The following is a 22,229-nucleotide window of genomic DNA, read 5'->3' on the forward strand; positions in this document are numbered from 1 at the left end:
AATGGATCAATAGATTAAGCAAAAATTAAAATTTAGAGCTGGTTAAGTCACAGCTATAAAGATATGTCAACATGAAAATTTAGTTCACACATTATCGACTTCGAAGGAAATTCTGGTATTTAAAGAATGAAACAATAACAATCAAAACATACCTGACGGACAATTCTGCTTTTCATTTCCGGATGGAACAGAAGTCTTCTTTTTGTTCTCTTTTTGGATTTGATATTCTGTCATGTCATCTTTTGTCTCTTTTACAGTGACAGGAGCATCTGAATGGCTTTTAACTGATCTTCCTGAAAATTACATATGCAGAATGTCAGAGTATTCATGTTTAAAGAGTAGTTAAAAAATAGCTTCCCAGCAGAAGACCAGCAGCTGCCACTGGTATACAGCTTATTACATTGTACAATAACAATAATAAAAATAGAGCAAAGCAATACAACAAAAATATGTCAATACTAATTACTAACAACACAGACTTGTTTGTAAATGTAAGTAAATTATTTTTAGCATTAATATATAATAACAAATGAAATGATGACCCCTCATTGACCACGCCCCTAGCCATGCAGATTTCAAGCTGGGGGAAACCCTATGCAGTGTAAACAGTTTAATAAACACAAACCATATTGATAGAGGATATTGAATGGATAAAAGAGGAGAAAACAACTACAGAAAAACTATTTTCATTGACATTGAAAAGAAAAATGGATCAATAAATTAAGCAAAAAATAAAATTTAAAGCTGGTTAAGTCACAGCTATAAAGATATGTCAACATGAAAATTTAGTTCACACATTATCGACTTCGAAGGAAATTTTGGTATTTAAAGAATGAATCACATAAAAATCAAAACATACTTGACGGACAATTCTGCTTTTCATTTCCAGATGGAACAGAAGTCTTCTTTTTGTCCTCTTTTTGGATTTGATATTCTGTCCTTTCATCTTTTGTCTCTCTTACAGTGACAGGAGCATCTGAATGGCTTTTAACTGCTCTTCCTGAAAATGACATTTGCAGAATGTCATAGAGTAGTAAGAACATGTATTAAGATTAAAACAATAATACAATTAACAATAATATGGACTCAGTTTACAGCTAGGCTAAATTCAACTTAGAAGGTAAAAAAAAAAAAATGACAACAGAAATTGTTTAAAGTAAACCCAGTGCTGCAGCCAAACTATACAATCATTGGATAAATACTTGACTTTGTCCTGCCCACGGACAGTGAGCGAATGAGTAAGAGTGATCGAAAGGGGGTCATTGGGCTTCTGCATGATGACCTGTTTGGGTTGAATCCCTTTTTTAATTTACAGCAAAATGAACAAATCAGAAATCTAAAAATCTAACACTGCCAAAGCATTTTTCAACGTTCATTCAGTTGTTCCTGTTAAGGAGAAATGTATACATTTTTAAGTAATTTTTTTTTGTAAAAGCTAGCATGTTTATATATTTGATTGAATACTGTATTCATGTTTACATGTACAATGTAAACATGTACAATAACAATAATAAAAAATAGAGCAAAGCAATACAACAAAAATATGTCAATACTAATTACTAACAACACAGACTTGTTTGTAAATGTATGTAAATTATTTTTAGCATTAACATTAATATATAATAACAAATGAAATGATGACACCTAATTGACCACGCCCCTAGCCATGCAGATTTCAAGCTGGGGGAAACCCTATGCAGTGTAAACAGTCTAATAAATACAAACCATATTGATAGAGGATATTGAATGGATAAAAGAGGAGAAAACAAATACAAAAAAACTATTTTCATTGACATTGAAAAGAAAAATGGATCATAAATTAAGCAAAAATTAAAATTTAGAGCTGGTTAAGTCACAGCTATAAATATATGTCAACATAACAATTTAGTTCACACATTATTGACTTCGAAGGAAATTCTGGTATTTAAAGAATGAATCACATAAAAATCAAAACATACTTGACGGACAATTCTGCTTTTCATTTCCAGATGGAACAGAAGTCTTCTTTTTGTCCTCTTTTTGGATTTGATATTCTGTCCTTTCATCTTTTGTCTCTTTTACAGTGACAGGAGCATCTGAATGGCTTTTAACTGCTCTTCCTGAAAATGCAGCATGTCATAGAGTAGTAAGAACATGTATTTAGATTAAAACAATAATACAAATAACAATATTATGGACTCAGTTTACAGCTAGGCTAAATCAAACTTAGAAGGTAAAAAAAAAAAAAAAGACAACAGAAATTGTTTAAAGTAAACCCAGTGCTGCAGCCAAACTATACAATCATTGGATAAATACTTGACTTTGTCCTGCCCACGGACGGTGAGCGAATGAGTAAGAGTGATCGAAAGGGGGTCATTGGGCTTCTGCATGATGACCTGTTTGGGTTGAATCCCTTTTTTAATTTACAGCAAAATGAACAAATCAGAAATCTAAAAATCTAACACTGCCAAAGCATTTTTCAACGTTCATTCAGTTGTTCCTGTTAAGGAGAAATGTATAAATTTTTAAGTAATTTTTTTTTGTAAAAGCTAGCATGTTTATATATTTGATTGAATACTGTATTCATGTTTACATGTACAATGTAAACATGTACAATAACAATAATAAAAAATAGAGCAAAGCAATACAACAAAAATATGTCAATACTAATTACTAACAACACAGACTTGTTTGTAAATGTATGTAAATTATTTTTAGCATTAACATTAATATATAATAACAAATGAAATGATGACACCTAATTGACCACGCCCCTACCCATGCAGATTTCAAGCTAGGGGAAACCCTATGCAGTGTAAACAGTCTAATAAATACAAACCATATTGATAGAGGATGTTGAATGGATAAAAGAGGAGAAAACAAATACAAAAAAACTATTTTCATTGACATTGAAAAGAAAAATGGATCATAAATTAAGCAAAAATTAAAATTTAGAGCTGGTTAAGTCACAGCTATAAAGATATGTCAACATAACAATTTAGTTCACACATTATTGACTTCGAAGGAAATTCTGGTATTTAAAGAATGAATCACATAAAAATCAAAACATACTTGACGGACAATTCTGCTTTTCATTTCCAGATGGAACAGAAGTCTTCTTTTTGTCCTCTTTTTGGATTTGATATTCTGTCCTTTCATCTTTTGTCTCTTTTACAGTGACAGGAGCATCTGAATGGCTTTTAACTGCTCTTCCTGAAAATGCAGCATGTCATAGAGTAGTAAGAACATGTATTTAGATTAAAACAATAATACAAATAACAATATTATGGACTCAGTTTACAGCTAGGCTAAATCAAACTTAGAAGGTAAAAAAAAAAAATGACAACAGAAATTGTTTAAAGTAAACCCAGTGCTGCAGCTAAACTATACATCCATCCATCTTCTACCGCTTATTCCCTTCGGGGTCGTGGGGGGCGCTGGAGCCTATCTCCGCTACAATCGGGCGGAAGGCGGGGTACACCCTGGACAAGTCGCCACCTCATCGCAGGGCCAACACAGATAGACAGACAACATTCACACTCACATTCACACACTAGGGCCAATTTAGTGTTGCCAATCAACCTATCCCCAGGTGCATGTCTTTGGAGGTGGGAGGAAGCCGGAGTACCCGGAGGGAACCCACGCAGTCACGGGGAGAACATGCAAACTCCACACAGAAAGATCCCGAGCCCGGGATTGAACTCACGACTACTCAGGACTTTCGTATTGTAAGGCAGACGCACTAACCCCTCTGCCACCCTCTGCCACCGTGCTGCCCCTATACAAACTATACAATCATTGGATAAATACTCGACTTCGTCCTGCCCACGGACGGTGAGCGAATAAGTAAGAGTGATCGAAAGGGGGTCATTGGGCTTCTGCAGGATGACCGGATGACCTGTTTGGGTTGAATCCCTTTTTTTATTTGAAGCAAAATGAACGAATCAGAAATCTAAAAATCTAAAACACTGCCAAAGCATTTTTCAACTTTCATTCAGTTGTTCCTGTTGATAAGGAGATATTTATAAGTAAAGTTTTTTTTGTAAAAGCTAGCATGTTTATATATTTGATTGAATACTGTATTCATGTTTAAAGAGTACTGGTAGCTAAAAAATAGCTTCCCAGCAGAAGACCAGCAGCTGCCACTGGTATACAGCCTGTTACATTGTACAATAACAATAATAAAAATAGAGCAAAGCAATACAACAAAAATATGTCAATACTAATTACTAACAACACAGACTTGTTTGTAAATGTATGTAAATTATTTTTAGCATTAATATATAATAACAAATGAAATGATGACACCTGATTGACCACACCCATAGCCATGTAGATTTCAAGCTGGGGGAAACCCTATGCAGTGTAAACATAGTCTAATAAACTCAAACCGTATTGATAGAGGATATTGAATGGATAAAAGAGGAGAAAACAAATACAGAAAAACTATTGTCATTGACATTAAAAAAAAATGGATCAATAAATTAAGCAAAAATCAAAATTTAGAGCTGGATAAGTCACAGCTATAAAGATATGTCAACATAACAATTTAGTTCACACATTATCAACTTCGAAGGAAATTCTGGTATTTAAAGAATGAAACACATAAAAATCAAAACATACCTGACGGACAATTCTGCTTTTCATTTCCAGATGGAACAGAAGTCTTCTTTTTGTCCTCTTTTTGGATTTGATATTCTGGCCTTTCATCTTTTGTCTCTTTTACAGTGACAGGAGAATCTGAAGGGCCTTTAACTGCTCTTCCTGAAAATGACATATGCAGAATGTCATAGAGTAGTAAGAACATGTATTAAGATTAAAACAATAATACAATTAACAATAATATGGACTCAGTTCACAGCTAGGCTAAATTCAACTTAGAAGGTAAAAAAAAGTTAATGACAACAGAAATTGTTTAAAGTAAAACAAATGTAATTGTGAAAAAAAGGTATATTTTCAATATATTCATATTATTTCACTACAAACATGTACACAAAAACAAGCAAAAAAATAACACATTATCGATTTTGAAGGAAATTCTGGTATTTTAAAGAATGAAACACATAAAAGTCAAACATGGGGCGGCATGGCGTAGTGGGTAGAGCGCCCGTGTCAGAAACCTGAGGGTTGCAGGTTCGCTCCCCGCCTCTTACCATGCCGTTGTGTCCTTGGGCAGGACACTTCACCCTTGCCCCCGGTGCCGCTCACACCGGTGAATGAATGTTGAATGAATGATAGGTGGTGGTCGGAGGGGCCGTAGGCGCAAATTGGCAGCCACGCTTCCGTCAGTCTACCCCAGGGCAGCTGTGGCTACGAAAGTAGCTTACCACCACCAGGTGTGAATGAATGATGGGTTTTTAACATGTAAAGCGACTTTGGGTACTTAGAAAAGCGCTATATAAATCCCAGGTATTATTATAAACATACCTGACTTATAATTCTGCTTTTCATTTTTATCTGAAGGGCTATTAACTGCACTTCCTGAAAAGGACATATGTAAAATATCATAGAGTAGTAAGACTATGGATTCAAATTAAAACAATAATACAATTAACAATAATATGGACTCAGTTTACAGCTGGGCTTAATTCAAGTTCGAAGGTAAAAAAAAAGGTAACAACAACAGAAATTGTTTAAAGTAGGGCTGCAACAACTAATCGATTAAATCGATTAAAATCGATTATAAAAATAGTTGGCGATTAATTTAGTCATCGATTCGTTGGATCTATGCTATGCGCATGCGCTGAGGCTACGTTTTTATTTTTATTTTATAAACCTTTATTTATAAACTGCAACATTTACAAACAGCTGTGAAACAATAATCAAAATAAGTACAAAAACAGTACAAAAGTAAAAGGCTACGTCTCATGAGGTGGCAGTAAGCCAGCCAATGATGTGTCATGTGCAGCTCACGTGACGACTCCTTTGCCTGGAAACATTCGAAAAATGGCGGAGGAAAACAATAGTTCAGCAGAGAAATATCTTGAGGTTATTGCTTCAATGGAGAAAAGTGTGCGACCTAAGTCGTCAAAAGTGTGGGAACACTTTACTTTAAAGATTTCAAAGAAGACCGTTTCCTGCAAAATGGCACGGAAGTACAACATTGCTTCAGGAGCACCTAAATAGGAAACATATTGGGAGCCATGGATGAAAGGAAGAACTCACGGTACGTAACTTTTTAAGTCCATAGTCCGGGTACATTGATCCCTTGTGTCAGTCTTTGTGTGTTTTTAATATTTTGTTAACGAGGAGATTTTTTTTAAGGAAGCGAAGCAGCAACTGTTGTGTATTAACTTTCATAGTGTTAGGAACTTCTTGGAGAGTGCATTTTCTGTGTTGTTTTGAGTCGCAACAGGCATTCATGAGTTCAGCTTTTTTGTGAGTAACGTTAAGCCTTTGTTGCAATGCGGGGCTGATAATGTGTCTCCGGCACATTTGACTCCGTTTTGAGCGAGAAAACGCACGCTTACCAATTTCGAAATAAACGTAACGGACAGAAATATCTCAGGTTGGTTTCATAATGGATCAATGTAGCCGGGCCCGATAAAGCTATATAAATATATTTAGATTTGAGTGACGCTTTAGTATAACTAAATGTTATGAAGGTTCTGGAATATTTCATGCTATTATTCAGAGGCAGCCTAAAATGAATCCTTTATTATTCACAAACAGAAATGTGCACAATATCTGATTCAGTTCTGATCTGATGAGTTACATTTCTGTGTTGTTATTGGTGTATGCTGCATCCCCAATGTCCTTTTATTTAATTTAGCTTTTTTTTTTTTAAATTTGTGGTGGCGTATTTGCCTTTTACGTCAGAAATTATTAATTAAATCAACTAGGTATGTATTGAGTTACCGTACATGTAAATGATGCTACCATGTATGTTCATTATATGGTTTCTCTCATTTCAGAAAGAAACAAGCCAGCATTAGCGACTTGGTACAAAGGAAGGTCTGCACACCACAGCAAGCGGCTGCATTGAATGATGCTATCCTGAATATGTTGGTAACTGACATGAGGCCACTATCAATGGTGGAGGATGAAGGTTTTAGACAAATGATTCACGTCCTCAACCCTGGTAACACTTCCCTCGAGGACCCATGTTACCAAAGTGATGGAGAGGAAGTACGAGCAGACATTCCAAGCAGTGTAGACTGACATAAAAGCCACCCAGAGCAAAATTGCTCTCACTACTGATGTGTGGACAAGTGTAGCCACGGAAGCCTACCTTGGCAATACATGCCATCACATTGGAGAGGAATGGAACATGAAGTCAATCTGCCTTACGACCATGCCACTAGAGGAAAGTCATTCAGCATCCAACATGGCAGAATGGTTGGAATAGGTAGTAGCCAGGTTTGAAATTCCCCCAAGCAAAATTATTGCTTTTGTGCATGACAATGGTGCACTTTATAAAAAAAAAACATTTTTGTAACATTTTCCTTGTTTTATTTTGCAAGTTGAAAGAACATGGTGCCAGTATGCTGTTTTTTCCCCCAATAAAATACTGGAAAGGATAGAAATTTAGTTTGTCTCTTTTATCCGATTATTAATCGATTAATCGAAGTAATAATCGACAGATTAATCGATTATCAAATTAGTTGTTAGTTGCAGCCCTAGTTTAAAGTAAAACAAATGTAATTGTGAAAACTTATATTTTCAATATATTCCTGGTCTCAAACATGTTATTTCACTACAAACATGTAACAAAAACAAGCAAAAAATAACTATCGATTTTGAAAGAAATTCTGGTATTTAAAGAATGAAACACATAAAAATCTAACATACCTGACGGACAATTCTGCTTTTCATTTCCCTTTGAAGGGCTTATAACGGCTCTTCCTGAAAATGCACAATGTCATAGAGTAGTAAGAACATGTATTAAGATTAAAACAATAATACAATTAACAATAATATGAACTCAGTTGACAGCTGGGCTTAAATCAAGTTAGAAGGTAAAAAACGTTAATGACAACAGAAATTGTTTAAAGTAAAACAAATGTCCAGGCATCCATTCATTTTCTACCGCTTGTCCCTTTTGGGGTGGCGGGGGGTGCTGGCGCTTAACCTCAGCTGCATTGTGAAAATGTATACATTCAATATATTGCAGGTCTCAAACATGTTATTTCACTACAAAACATGTAAACAAAAACAAGCAAAAAATAACTATAGATTTCGAAGGAAATTCTGGTATTTAAAGAACGAAACATAAAAATCAAACATACCCGACGGACAATTCTTTTCATTTCCATCTGAAGGGCTATTAACTGTACTTCCTGAAATTGACATATGCAGAATGTCAGAGTAGTAAGAACATGTATTAAAAATTAAAACAATAATAAAATTAACAATAATATGGACTCAGTTTACAGTTGGGCTTAATTCAAGTTAGAAGGTAAAAAAAAAGTTAATGACAACAGAAATTGTTTAAAGTAAAACAAATGTAATTGTGAAAATGTATATATTCAATATATTGCAGGTCTCAAACATGTTATTTCACTAAGAACATGTGAACAAAAACAAGCAAAAACTTCGATTTTCGAAGGAAATTTAGGTATTTAAAGTATGAAACTCAAACATACCTGATGGAAGATTCTGCTTTTCATTTCCATCTTTAATCTTCTTCTTTTTTTTCTTTTTATCCTCATGTTCTGAATTACTTATTACAGCGTCTGATTTCCGTTTTTTAGATCGGAGGGTTTCTTGTCTGCTGTCATCAGCCTTTTTTGTCTCTGGACGATCAACACTCCCTTCATTTTTGTCAGAAAGCTGCGGTGTCTGGTCTGGTAAACACTTCTGCTTCTTTTTCGCCTTCTGATTCAGTTTGGCGAGTAACTTCAGGGAGCGGGCCTCCTTGGAAGTAATCCCGTCCTCATCTGAAGTAATCCCGTCCTCATCATCTCCAAGATACCTATGTGAATAATGAAGAAATATTGTTAATACTTATTTTTGGGCAAGATTGAGACTAATTTGACTGATAAATTGATTTCCGAGCGCGGCCAGCGCTGCTGCTCACTGCTCCCCTCACCTTCCAGGGTGTGGAACAAGGGGATGGGTCAAATGCAGAGGTGTACAGCTCCACTAATGGACATTGGAGTGTTACTTTCAAAGGCAAAATTAAAGTATTGCTAGAAGCATAATTGTATATGGGACTTTATTGTATTATATGTATAGTACATGTTCCAAAAAGAAAAAAGCATAAAACACCACCAGAATTAGAGATATTACAAGTCAAAGTGATGAAGCTTAGTGTTACACTCATAACTTGGTGTAACTAAACATTACCCTATAAGATGAAGGCAATTGCATTTCAATGATATTTAATTGTATTCAATGTTTATAAATGAATATTTAAATATACTAAATGTAAAAATGGGAATAAATATTCAAAATAAGATCATTAAATGAAATCTAGTTTGGTTACGCCATCATGAGCGCAACACAAGGTTGTAAAAGTTTCACTACAATTCTAAATAAGATGTCAAAAGCAAACTAAAATCAAATACACACAGCTTAAAGATTGATCAATACCTATTTAAATTTAGTAATACATAAATATGATGATTTATCAAAATATAAAAGAAATATACCTGAACAGAACGCTCATGATGGTTACACCAAAAAGTAACGCTATGAATCGCGTTTTTCCAAGTTTTTGGGGCATTTTTATGATATTTCCAAGTATCTCCTTTTTATTACCGTTGATTTTAAACGGGCAAACTAATGCATATTATATATGCATGCCCTAGTAAATAAAAAAAGGGCATATTTATTTTGATTGTTACATTTTGAAGTACATTTGTGCAGGTGGGTGCGAATGTACCCATTGCCAGAGCTGTACACAGAGGGTAATTTCACCACACCTAGTGTGTGTGTGACTACTTTAACTTTAAAATGAGACTAATTCAGCAAGTTAGTAAAGGATCAGATAAAGACCATGACAAAAGAAACACATTCCACCTGAATAGCCAGAAACAAAAACGCGAGTTCAGACTAAAAGTATGTCAGTAAACTGTAAATAACACATGCATCATATTCTGACATCCTACCAGTCAATGCTACAGTTGGTTAGGTAACAGGCAATGAAACTTAACAAGTATCAGCTTGTTTTGAAACAAAACCAGAAAGAAATGTTAAAGTTGCCTGTAATTATTGGCATAGCGTCGACGGGGTGTTATAGCAATTGATGTTTGTTTAAAAACAAACAAGAAACTACAAACGTTTCAGAGCAAACAGCAACAATAGGTCTTGTCGTCAGTCCTACCTTTTTATCTGAAACAATGCCATTTTCCCAATACAAATTAAAAAAAACTTCCCCGTGTCGTTACGTCTGTTATTCACTCATAGTCCACTATTAGAGCAACATTTCACTACACGCGTGTTTCTAGCGCATTCCGTAACGCAGTTTGATGACGTCATGGGCTTCTTCTTCGCTGTGCAGTGAGACTTCCGGTGTGTCTTTACAGCCACCGTTCGGTAAGAATTGTTGATCAGAATTTCACACTGGAAGTAATTGTATTTTTTCCAAAATAAATCTACTTATTATCTATATAAACACAGTTTTACTTGATTCAATAGCCGTGTCCCAATTCGGTGGCAGCATCCTTTTTTTTTATTTTAAATTTGTTTTTATTTTATTTTATTATTATTTTTATTGAACAACAAACACATTTATAATGCACAAATACAGATTAAATAATAATAAATAATAATATCCAAAAATATGAAAACAATAAAATAAAAGACAAAAATCACCAAAAATCACTTTAAATGTTCTTCACAAAGATATCAATTTAAGGGCGTTTGTACTCTTAATCATCCTCCAATATTTGAGTGATAATCGTAAACCATTAGGCCAATTAGAAAATGTAGGCCTTACTTTCATAAATCGACGTTTATGTAGATCAAAACGTTGCCTGGAGCATAATAATGTTGACAAACATTCTATGTTTTATTTTATTTTATATAAACCTGTATTTATACATTTCAACATTTACAAACAGTTGAGAAATATTAATCAAAGTAAGTACAAAAACAGTACAAAACAGCACCAGGGGGTTTTAAATTCAAAGTAACTAAAATAGAATGCAAAATATATATATATAACGAACAAAGTGCAAAGCCATAGGCTCACTCAATTTCAGTAAATAACTTAAATTCGGCGGCAGCATCCTTCTTTTTTTATTTTTTTTTATTTTTTAAAGTTTTATTTATACATTTCAACATTTCAACAATCAAATAAGTACAAAAGTAGTACAAAACAGTACAAAAAGAATACAAAGCAGCGCCAGGGGGTTATAAATTCAAAGTAACTAAAATAGAATGCAAAAAAATATATATATAATATAAACAAAGTGCAAAGCCATAGGCTCACTCAATTTCAGTAAACAACTCAAATTTGGAACACAGCATAATTGTCTTCACAGCTTTCTGGTTGCTAGAGGTAGAGATGTCTTAATGTACAGTTCTAACTCTTTTTTTAAAGGCACAAAAGACAGGTCGGGTATTGAGAAACTTACATTTATGAATATAAAACTTAGCCAATAGTATAATGAGGTTGCAAAGGTAAAATTCCTTTTCAAATTTTTGTTCATATAGTGTAAAATCAAATATCACATCTTTAAAACAAAGCACAAATTTGTCAATAATATTGTCCAGGATGAAGCGACAGATGCCCTGCCATAGTGATCGAGTGCTTTCACAAGTCCAAAACAGGTGGTAAACATGTTTACCACCTGTTTTGGACTTGTGAAAGCAGTCTCTGGAAGCATGTTACATAAGGTGCAGGTAACATCAATGTCCTTCTTGTATCTAACCATCACAGTCTTTACAGGGTAATAACGATGAATGATTTTTAAAGATATCTCTTTGACTTTGTTGGTAAGTAAATACCTGTTAGGAAGGGACCATGTTTTGACCCAGCAGATGTCATCCACAATATTATTCCAGAGCGCAATTACATAGGAGACAGACACACAATCATTTTGGAATAAGCTGCGGATTTTTCTGTTATTTTTCTGATCAAAGCAAAGTTTCCCCACAGGAGTGTCAATTGGATCATTCACAATTTTTACAGCAGAAAGAGGAGATGAGTAAGCCCTGTACAACATAACAACACCTGTTGGAATGGCATCAAATACAATGGCAAATTGTTTGGGAGTTACAGGGACCTTAAAGTGGTTGAGAAATTCTTGGTAATTAAAAAGTTGACCTTCCTTATTGAAAAGCTGACTCACTAAAATAATATCATTGTTGAACCAATTGTTGAGGAAAAGAGATTTCGCGGCAGCATCCTTCGCAGTGCGCAGTTGTGGAATGCTGACGTCATCGTGGTGCGCGAATACTGTCCCTTTTTCCCCCCTAAAACTTTGTTTTAATAACAGTGTAATACAGACATCTAAGAATTCCAATAACGGTGATCAAGTGTTTTTGTTTCTTATTTTGTTCTTATCTAATCTTACCCCTTTTCCATTGCATAGCAATTGCTAACACTTTTGTTCATTTCCTGTTCTCAATTTATTCACAATATACTCCATAAATAATAACATAAAAAATAAATAAACAATAAATAGCGAAGAAAGTTGTATTTCATATGGTGAGATAAATAGGATCTTCAATAAGTTCAGAATGTTTATCATTGTTCTAATTCTTTGTGCTTTGTAACACTTTGAGTTTGAACAGTTTCTTGAATTGGATTATATTAGTACAGAGTTCTTTAGTTAACCCATTCCATAATTAAATCCCACATACAGATATACTAAATGTTTTAAGTGTTGTACGCGAATACAAATGTTTTAAATTACATTTCTCTCTACGGTTATATTTCTCCTCTTTTGTTGAAGAATTGTTGTACTTTCATGGGTAGCAGATTATAGTTTGCTTTGTGTATTATTTTAGCTGTTTGCAAATTCACTATGTCGTGGAATTTCAGTACTTTTGATTCAATAAATAAAGGGTTTGCATGTTCTCTATATTCAACATTCTGCGATGATGTGGCGACTTGTCCAGGGTGTACCCCACCTTCCGCCAGTGTGCAGCTGAGATAACTCCAGCACCTCCCGCGACCCCATAAGGAACAAGCGGTAGAAAATGAATGGATGGAAATCCAACATTATGTATTATTCTAACTGATCTTTTTTGTAACACGGTTAGTGACGGAAGCATACTTTTGTAGTTATTTCCCCATATTCTGCATAATTTCTCAGATATGGTAACACTAGCAAGCAGTAGAGAATATGAAGCAGGCACGTGCACACATAGGGCCCTAGGGTGCTTGAGCCCTTTTTTGCCTCGTCTTAAAAAGTGCCCTCTGCCTGTGTTTTTTTTCTTTCTTTCTAAATAAATGATAAATGGGTTATACTTGTATAGCGCTATTTTACAGCAGGTTTTGTGCATGATGGGCTGATATGGCAGATTCCAAACAAGAATCGATTTCTTCTCATGACCAAGGTAAGGAAAAAGCACACACAGAAGAGCCTATTGTGTTTACAAATCCGCGTGGCAGTACAGTGTGATTGTGAAAAAACTACTGAAGTGATTCTAATGAAAACTCACATTGTTAACCTTTTTTTTTTTTTATTACAAAAGGCCTCCTGTTCAAAAATGCTTTTAATTAAAAAACTGTTTCACAAACTTCATATTGAAATTTTCCAATTTTTCTCTATGCATTACATAATTTCAAAAAACTACTATAGACTTTGTGAAACAGTTTTTTAATTAAGCATTTTTGAACAGGAGGCTTTTTGTAATAAAAGATTAGCCTGAAAATGTATCGTATTCAATTTAAGGATGTGACCAAACAATATTATAAAAAAATTCTATCAAAAATTGCTTTGTAAAAAACTGTTTCCAGGAGCTTCATATTGAAATCTGAGAAATTAATTCCTACAATTAAACAACATTACATAATTTCCAACTATTCAGTATAGAGCTTATGAAACAGTTTCTACAAAAATAATTTTTAGAATTCATGCTTGATAATTCCTTTTGGTTTTTTGTTGCTCAAAATGAACCAGGTTTAAATTTTCAGGCTAATTTAATGAAGGATTCATGAGAAAATGTACCAAATGCCAGGTAAAATATGCATAAATGGACAGTAAGAGGTCTAGCCTTGTATATTATATCCAAATTAGGGACTGATAATAATATAAGGTATGTCATATTATCTGTTTCAGGTAAAACACTCTCAACGGATGAATGATCCTCCCCTCAGACCTTGGGTAGCAATAGCGAAAGATGGTCAGATCCTGTGCTGCCACTGTACCTGCATGGCTGGATTGGGTGAAACATGTTCACATTCAGCAGCATCCCTGTTCGCCCTGGAGACATTAATACGTATGAAGACAGCCACTTCATGCATATCACTACCTTGTCAGTGGCTGAAACCATCAGCATCGCACATAGAATATGCTGAAGGATGCAATATTGATTTTGCCCGTCCAGCCCAGAAACGAAAGTCAAAAGTTTCAACTCCTGAGGAAAGTGCTGCGAGAAAACTGCTGAATGTTCCTCCACCAACTGAAGAGCAGAAAGCTGCCTTTTACAAGGCTTTGTCTGAATGCGGTGGAAGACCAGCAATTTTGAGCATTGTCCCTGACTATGCTGACAACAACAACTGATTCCTTCCTGTACACGGTAGAACAATCTGTTGCTACCACTGCATCCGCTTCGGAAGAGTTTGTTTGCTACTGCCGTAACCCTCCCACTGAGGATATGTTGGTTTGTAAATCCGAGAACTGCAGCATCAAAGCATTCCACATGAAATGTCTTGGCATAAAACGAGTCCCACAACGATGGTTTTGCCCTAACTGTAAGAAGTTGGAAGTAAAACAGAAAAAGTTGTTTCTGTAAGATTCTTTCCTGGTATTTATTACAGAGAAAATATGGATGCAACATCATTACTCAAATGGTACAATTGGGTCGGATAAATTTGTAAGTGCGCATGACACTTGTACAATTTTATCTAATGTTGTGAAACCACTGTCATCAGATGACAATAAAGAGATGGGTATGATATTTTCCATCATGGTATACTTTTGTCTTGCGAGTCCAATAACTCTCTCTACATGGATTTTGACAGCAGCTAATCCTATCGTGCCCTCAACATCTAGTGGATTAAGCTGTTTTTTACCTTTAGTAAAAGCGGGTATCTTGAGGTTGGCCTGGTGCAAACCAATGGAATCACCGACATCGAATCCCCTGTCAGCCAAGATCAGATCGCCTGGCAGTAGATGGGTCAGAAAATCGCTTTGTTCGACAACAAACTTGTCACTGGCACGACCACCCCAGCCCTTGGAGATAAACGATATGGTACCTCGTGGAGTAATGCCAATCAGATATTTCATTGTATTGTGAGACTTGTAGTTTGAATAAGTTTGGGCCCTGGCTTTCAGATCACTCGGCCGCTCGATGAATATCTCGAAACAATAAATGACGCATGCACACTTGCTGAATTTAGAACGAAAGGACATTGGTAAACTCAGTCTAAGTTGCTCACGCTCAGGCCAAACCACTAGAGTTGGAACCAGTATACTATGCATGACATGGATGACATTTCTGAAACTCCTGGAAATACTAGCAGTGGAAACATCATATGTGTAAGCCAAGTACTGAAGGCACAGATTCAGCCTCAGTCTGAGTAATGTCACAAGAAATTGACTAAAAGGACTCAACTTCATATTTTGACTGAGATGAGGTGCAATTAAATTAAAAGTTGTCATCATAATCATGTATGATGGCAGACCAGTCAAAAACGTTACTTTGTCATCATTACCCTTGAAAGATTCTTCATTCCATGTACAGCGTTTCAAACTGTCCTTCAGTTCATCAAGTTCTGCATGCAGATTATTACACTCTGCAGTGAGGGAATCAATTGCTTCCCCAGTGATATCCGTCTGTGTGGCAGTAGTCACCATGCCTTCTTTCCGAATCTCAGCGTGCACCACATCTTCACCAGCGGGTAGTTGATCATTTTCACAGGGGACAGACTGGGAAATATTGACAAGTGCTGCTGCTGCTGCCAATGCCCTCTCGCGGTCTCTCTTACGCTGCTTGAGATTTTGTCTTCTCTCAAAGATCTTCATTGAACATTTGAGTTTTCGTTTGTGAGGTGACTGGGTATGCTCAAATATACTTGGCACATAGTCTGGGGATAGTGGATCTTCGCTTTTTGCACCTGAAACAATTAAACAATCACATTATTCATGATGACTGCCATAAATAATTAAGCACGTTGTTGATGGGGATATACCCAGTTCAATTTGTTTTGTAATGGCATTTCATAACTTGACATATTAAAAAACTGAATAGAGTGAAATCATTCAGATACCTGTCTGTTTAAGTTGATACCGTTTTTATTTTTCTCTTATTTTCTCATGATGCCTCATCTGATTGGCCTGAAAACTTTACCAATAAAAATTTTAACCTTGTGCCAATGGCTTGAAAACTTTACCAATGTAGATTTTACCTTGTGCCAAATGAAGTAACAAAAAGTATTTTGTTCAAAAATGCTTCATTAGAAAAAAATTGTTTCACAAGGTCCATCATAATTTTTTTTGAAATTTCCTAATGCATTCACTCATGAGAACTAATTGTTCAATTCCAATATGAAGCTCAACATTTACATTGATAAAGTTTTCAAGCCAATCAGATGAGGCATCATGAAAAAATAAAAACGGTACCTAGCATCACACAGACAGAACCGGGGGGTGAACTGAAGAAATCCTCCCATTCCCTGCCTTGCTGCTCTTGCTGCCTTTCTAAAAATGCACACAGCATTTTCAACAATCATATTCGTATCATCCCATATTGTATTATTTCACATTTTGTGAAACAAATCAAGGGTGAATAGTTTGTTTACATACCTGATATGAAGTGTTCATTGCATATCCTTGTGTACATCGTAGGTTTCCATCGTTCACGACGAATCGCCGCGATCCATTTATCGCGTTTTTTTATGTTTGCCGGGAATCTATAGAAGCTAAGATTTGGTTTATCGCCTCGTCTATTGCTACATCCAACAGCACAGCAGGTTTCCGGCATTTCCAAGCTCAAATAGCAGCAGATATAACAAGAAAGCGTGTGTGAGTCGTTGACCGGACACCGGCAGTGAACTGGTGACCGGCAAGATGGCCGCCAAGCTAATGGGCGTGGCTGATGACGTCAGCTGCAAAGCCTCTTGGGTATGGGTGGCCTCCATTCCACAGCCCTCTACTGGCCTACGTAAGAGGAAATGACGTAAGCGGAAATGACCCCGGAAGTAAATGGGGGCTAGGAAGGTTTTTGTAATGGGAAGAAAATTGGCGTGACAGCTCCTGGTTCTTTTTTTTGGCCCTGTATTTGCGTTTCAGTTGTTTAGTCTGAGCATTAAGTGAGAAAGACCATAAGTTACAACTTGATGGTGTTTTCATCAAGTTAAAGGAAGAAGGACAGATTTTCACATTGAAGTTTTTTCCATTTGGGTATTTATTTTTGTATTTTTTTTTCAAAGTTCATGTTGCACTGTTCAATGTTCAATATTAAAGTGCTTATCTTTAACAATAAATAGCCTAATAATAAACCAGTGTTTTGTTGCTTTTCATGTCTTCCAAGCCTATGATAATGTGAATTAACTCATCATGACAATAATTTGTTGACACAAAAGAAATGGCAATCACTTTTACCTACAAAGGACACACAGCTAAGTAGTTAGCTTCCTATTAGCAAATTAAATTTTACATTAATTTCCATATTGTGTAAAGGACCAAAAAACAATTTTCTGCCCTTTTCTGACTTTGAGCCCCTGCCCCTCTATAATCATGTGCACGTCCCTGATATGAAGTGATATTTGGTCCAATACATAATTTGATTTTTTCATTATTGATGTATTTCTTGTTGTATATTTTTATATGAAATTTCCAGTTAATTTCATCATCAACTATTACACCTAGAAAATTGATTTAATTTACTCTTTCAATGTCTATTCCGTCTATATGTTCTTGTTTGAGTTTCTCTTCTGCTGTTACTGAATAGCATTATTTTCGTTTTACTGAGGTTTAAAGATAGTCTGTTTTTGTCAAACCATCTCTTTAATTTATTCTGTTATTTGTATTAGCTTCTGTGTGTTCTCTCCTAAACAAAACCCATTTGTATTTTCTGCAATTAATACTAAATTTAAGTCTTTTGTAACTTTACCAATGTCATTTGAATAAAGATTGAACAATTTTGGTCCCAATATTGATCTCTGCGGTACGCCACAGGATATATTTAGTGTTATAGACGTGTGTTCACCTAGCTTCACGTTCAGTTCAGTTTAAGACCAACCCTCTGATGCCATACCATTCTAATTTTTTAAATTAAAATATTGTGATTAATTTACACTTTTCTCTGCAGTTTTTGGTTGTTTCCACAGCTTTTTTCTCTTTATAATGGACTATCTTAGGAACTTTTCAAGAACTTCTTACAAAATCCCCATTTGAACAATTTCCACGGCCAGAACAGTGCATGTACAGTATGTGGCATTTTCACTCTGCTTTCACTCGACTTCTTGCCAGGAATACGCTTGTTTGCCCCAGTAGGCTTTAGTCGGGGCGACAGCAACCAGACACAAAATCTCATGCAACGCAGCCATTCAGACTTTCCCAGGAAGACGGTGTTGGGCTAACAATATGTTTACAGAGGTGTGGTCTTTTCAAGGCTTGTCAAACAGGAGAATTGGTACCTTTATCTAAAAACAAGTTCTGATGCACTTTGCACTATCTGGCTGCGGGGCATATGACCAAGGCCTGGGGTGTGCATCTTGTCAGGGGTGCAAGTGTTCTGTGCCGCCACCGGGGAGTACTGTTGGGACAATAACAAGTTCAAAGACCTGGTTGCTGACTAATGTAAGAGAGCTCACTCAAGAGTAGGAATGGGTACCTTTCACATCTGAATTACAGTACCAGGTCTTGGTATCTGGTAATTGATCCAGAACCAACTTCCTAAAGAGTTGTGCAATCCAGTTACCTTGTTTTCTTACACTTCTGTGTCTCATTTGGAAGTACTGTAACATGTTATGTAGTAGACTTTGCATGCAGCTGCAATTCCAAGCAGTAGTGCATAGACTACCGTGCCATGAAGTAGTCTTTGCCATTAAGTTAAATGTGCCAGTCTTTTTTTGTTGTTGAGCCCTACAAGGTGTTTAAACTGTAAATATTGTATTAATTACACATCAGCTAGTTTTCATTACTAAATTTAGAGGTGTTGATATCCCCATGTAAAATTGCTGATGCAAATCTGTTAGCATGTGTATGGCAAATCCAAGGAAAATAGGATCCAGACAGCACATTTTGAAAAGTGGTGAATTTCTGTACTTTTGAGCACCTTTTTCTTGCTTTGTTGGCATTGAAGATTGAAACATTACCTGGAGACCGTCTGTCGGAGTCCGTTCTGAGTGTTTGACTGCTTGTTTCCCGGGAAAGTGCTTGAGTCGTGCCGTGGCTGCAACTGGACATGACATTACATAACAACAAAGTTATTGAAATATGGCACTGTTTAATTTTATGTGAATCGGTACACAGGAGTACTGACAGACTTGGGTTGGTACCTATAAAAGTCCCACATTTGGTACCCATCCCTACGCATGGTTTGTTTGTGGAACTATGGTGGGCATCCTTGTCTGTGTCCTTGTCCTACAAAAGTTCTGGGGCAGTGTTCACAGAGGGATGGCCTGAGACCTCCAGGTAAGTACAGGAGGAAAATCTTGTATCTGAGCCATAATCAGTGTAAACAGGAGATACAGCAGGTGCAGGCTGTGGCACAACATTGTGCGTAAGTTGTGGTGGTGGTGCAACAGGAGTGTCTTGAGTGTTACTTCTCTTTAGTTCAGTTAGACTTTTCTCACAGAGCCTCATTTTATATTCCCCGGATGAACAGATTGGAATGTCAGAAAGTGAGCCTGTGTTGTTGGTTTAGAATGTTCCAATTGTTTTGTCAGGAAGTTGGGTCAATTGTTTTCTCATTAACCAGTTTGTAAAGGGGGTGTGGTGCATTGTCTGTGGGGAAATGTTCTCCAACAACAGCATAGTCAGCGCTACATCTGTAAGGAGTGGAGTCAGGGACTGGTTGAGTGGGTGCAACTCCATCAACAGCCTTTGCAGCAGCCTTACCTATTGGCTGCTGTGGCGGAGTTGGCGGCAGCGGTCCCGGCGTCGCAGAGACGTGGAACCTGTGGCACCTGCGAGTAGGCTCTCCGGCGGGAGATGCGCCACGTCCAGGGCATGCGCAGCATGGCAGAGTGGAAGCTCGTCCAGAAGGGCCTGAGAACAACCGGCTGAGGTGTGCCGTGAAGCCTGGAGGTCTGAGCATGCACAGCTCCCTGGACGGGCTCTAGGAGCGGGAGAGGGAGATGGAGAGATCGAGGGCCCAAAACACAGAGCTTCTGCTGAGCCAGCCCAGGGAGGACCAGGAACATGTCACCAGGGACTAAGGACTCTTGTCGGTCTTGTGGACTTTATTGAGATCCTGTCTGCCCTTGGGTTGTTTTGCTAATGACTCCAGTGTTTTTGTATTGTCAACACAACATGCCTTCTGTCTGTAGTCTCTTTGATGTGTCATTTTTCCTGTTTCCTGTTTTTTGTAGCTTGGTTGCAGTGGCCTCTCTCCCCCCAAGCTTGGGGAAGTTGCTCCAGAGTATAGGCGAGAGAGAAACGGGATCTTGATTCCTTCCTATGTCTAGCATGTATGGAGGAATTGACAATAAAGAAGAATATTTGAAGTCATAGCCAAAATAATAGCTTTTACATTTCCTGAGGTAAGCATATCTACAGCAGTAAATGTTTTAGAATGCATGATCCAACAATGTCAGCTACTGCTCAAAGACCTTTCTTATAAATGTTTAAGTTATTGTAACCTCTTGACTACTGACTGCATTATGTTACAGTACATGGGGCAGAAAGAGAAGGTATATTACCTGCTTTTCTTGCTTATTGTCTTGACAAGAGTAGGGAGTTCACTCTCTCAAACCACTCTTCTCCAGAATGTTGTTGATCACACTTTGAGGGCTCTGAACTTGCCTGCTTCTTGGCCTACCCACCTCCTTCCAGGCTTGTTTTGAGCTGTTGTAATATTTACATAATTTTGATTTGACATACAATACACAGCGCTGGATAACGTAATGTTAAGGTTGCATGCAACTTGTTTGATTTGACTTAATAAGCCATTTATTGTAAACATGATGTACAATACATTGGTCATAAAAGTGTAGTGAAGCTTAGCAGTCATGATTTTGGTTAAGTTGATTAAATCAAAACAGCTACCATCTTAGCTTGTAGACATTTCCAACATGTTAGGGTTTACAGTGTACAGGTACATTCTTTGATCTTTATGTAAGTGTGTGGAGTTCCAGCATCCATCCATGTCCAATCTTGCAGTCCTCTCATAAACCTTGACTTGATAGGTCAATGCTTTATGGATTTATTGCTTTCGACATTATAAAAAAAGACACTGCCAAAAGACAACCAATCGGTTCATCGGTCTCTGTCCTGGCTGTGGATATCCCTAGTCCATTTGATCATTGTTTCTGGTGATCGATAGAGGAAGATGAGTTTTGAATAAAGCTCCTCTTCCAGTTCTAGCTCACCAGTTTCACGCACCTGAAAGGCATTGAGCAGTCTTAGTTTGCAGAGGGTGATTTTACACAAACGTGTGTTCAATCGGCATATGCAGCAGATGATTAAATGTATGAACAGCACATTTTCAAAATACATACTTACCAAGAAAATGTCTATACAGAGCTTGAGTATGCGGTCCACACAGGGAAGTTCCTCAAACATGATTGAGTGGGAGATCTCACTGAAGAAGCCTCTCACAAACTTTCCAATAACAAGGACCACAGACACATACAAACCCATGATCCTAGGAAGAGGAAAAAACAACGACACTAAATCAAACAATAAGTTAACGCGTTAAGCAATTGTAATGTAGCGTAATCTCAAAGACTTTCCCAAATATAATCGAAGCAATTAAGTTTCGTTTCTACAGAAAATAGATGAAAAATGCATTTGTATACTCATGAAAAATGGGAGCAAAAACAAATGTGTTGCATTTATATTTTTGTTAAGTGTATATGTATATGTATAAGTGTGTGTGTATGTATGTATAAACCGTATTTTTCGGACTATAAGGCGCACTTAAAATCCTTTAATTTTCTCAAAACTCGACAGTGCGCCTTATTACCTGGTGCGCCTAATGTACGGGATAATTTCAGTTGTGCTTACCGACCTCGAAGCTAA

At 36.6% G+C, this 22,229-nt stretch overlaps 3 protein-coding genes across 6 annotated transcripts in view; all 3 read right to left on the reverse strand.

Annotated features, from left to right (window-relative positions):
* LOC133657551 (ATP-dependent RNA helicase DDX51-like) overlaps positions 1-10,447 on the reverse strand; it is a 47,968-nt gene extending 37,521 nt beyond the window's left edge. For 2 of the 4 annotated variants that reach the window (XM_062059012.1, XM_062059010.1), the window contains exons 1-10: positions 10,247-10,447; positions 8,565-8,893; positions 8,208-8,258; positions 7,771-7,824; positions 5,407-5,460; positions 4,603-4,743; positions 3,052-3,192; positions 1,959-2,099; positions 860-1,000; positions 153-293 (exon numbers count right to left, since the gene is read on the reverse strand). In XM_062059012.1, the coding sequence (XP_061914996.1) occupies positions 153-293; positions 860-1,000; positions 1,959-2,099; positions 3,052-3,192; positions 4,603-4,743; positions 5,407-5,460; positions 7,771-7,824; positions 8,208-8,258; positions 8,565-8,893; positions 10,247-10,269 (1,216 nt within the window). In that variant the 5' untranslated portion in view covers positions 10,270-10,447. The remainder of the gene's footprint in view (positions 1-152; positions 294-859; positions 1,001-1,958; positions 2,100-3,051; positions 3,193-4,602; positions 4,744-5,406; positions 5,461-7,770; positions 7,825-8,207; positions 8,259-8,564; positions 8,894-10,246) is intronic. The other 2 variants (XM_062059011.1, XM_062059013.1) reach the window with 2 other exon arrangements.
* Positions 10,448-14,025: 3,578 nt separating this feature from the next.
* LOC133656905 (uncharacterized) lies at positions 14,026-17,107 on the reverse strand. The gene is made up of 2 exons (XM_062057770.1): positions 16,845-17,107; positions 14,026-16,156 (listed from the first exon to the last, which is right to left on the reverse strand). The coding sequence occupies exons 1-2, from the start codon at positions 17,020-17,022 to the stop codon at positions 14,880-14,882; spliced, it is 1,455 nt and encodes a 484-aa protein (XP_061913754.1). The 5' UTR covers positions 17,023-17,107; the 3' UTR covers positions 14,026-14,879.
* Positions 17,108-21,014: 3,907 nt separating this feature from the next.
* Positions 21,015-22,229, reverse strand: part of piezo1 (piezo type mechanosensitive ion channel component 1 (Er blood group)) — a 200,316-nt gene continuing 199,101 nt past the window's right edge. The window contains exons 53-54 of the mRNA XM_062059009.1: positions 21,711-21,852; positions 21,015-21,590 (exon numbers count right to left, since the gene is read on the reverse strand). Of these exons, the coding sequence (XP_061914993.1) occupies positions 21,465-21,590; positions 21,711-21,852 (268 nt within the window). The 3' untranslated portion in view covers positions 21,015-21,464. The remainder of the gene's footprint in view (positions 21,591-21,710; positions 21,853-22,229) is intronic.

The sequence above is a fragment of the Entelurus aequoreus genome, linkage group LG09, assembly GCF_033978785.1.
Source record: "Entelurus aequoreus isolate RoL-2023_Sb linkage group LG09, RoL_Eaeq_v1.1, whole genome shotgun sequence".
Taxonomy (NCBI): Eukaryota; Metazoa; Chordata; class Actinopteri; order Syngnathiformes; family Syngnathidae; genus Entelurus; species Entelurus aequoreus.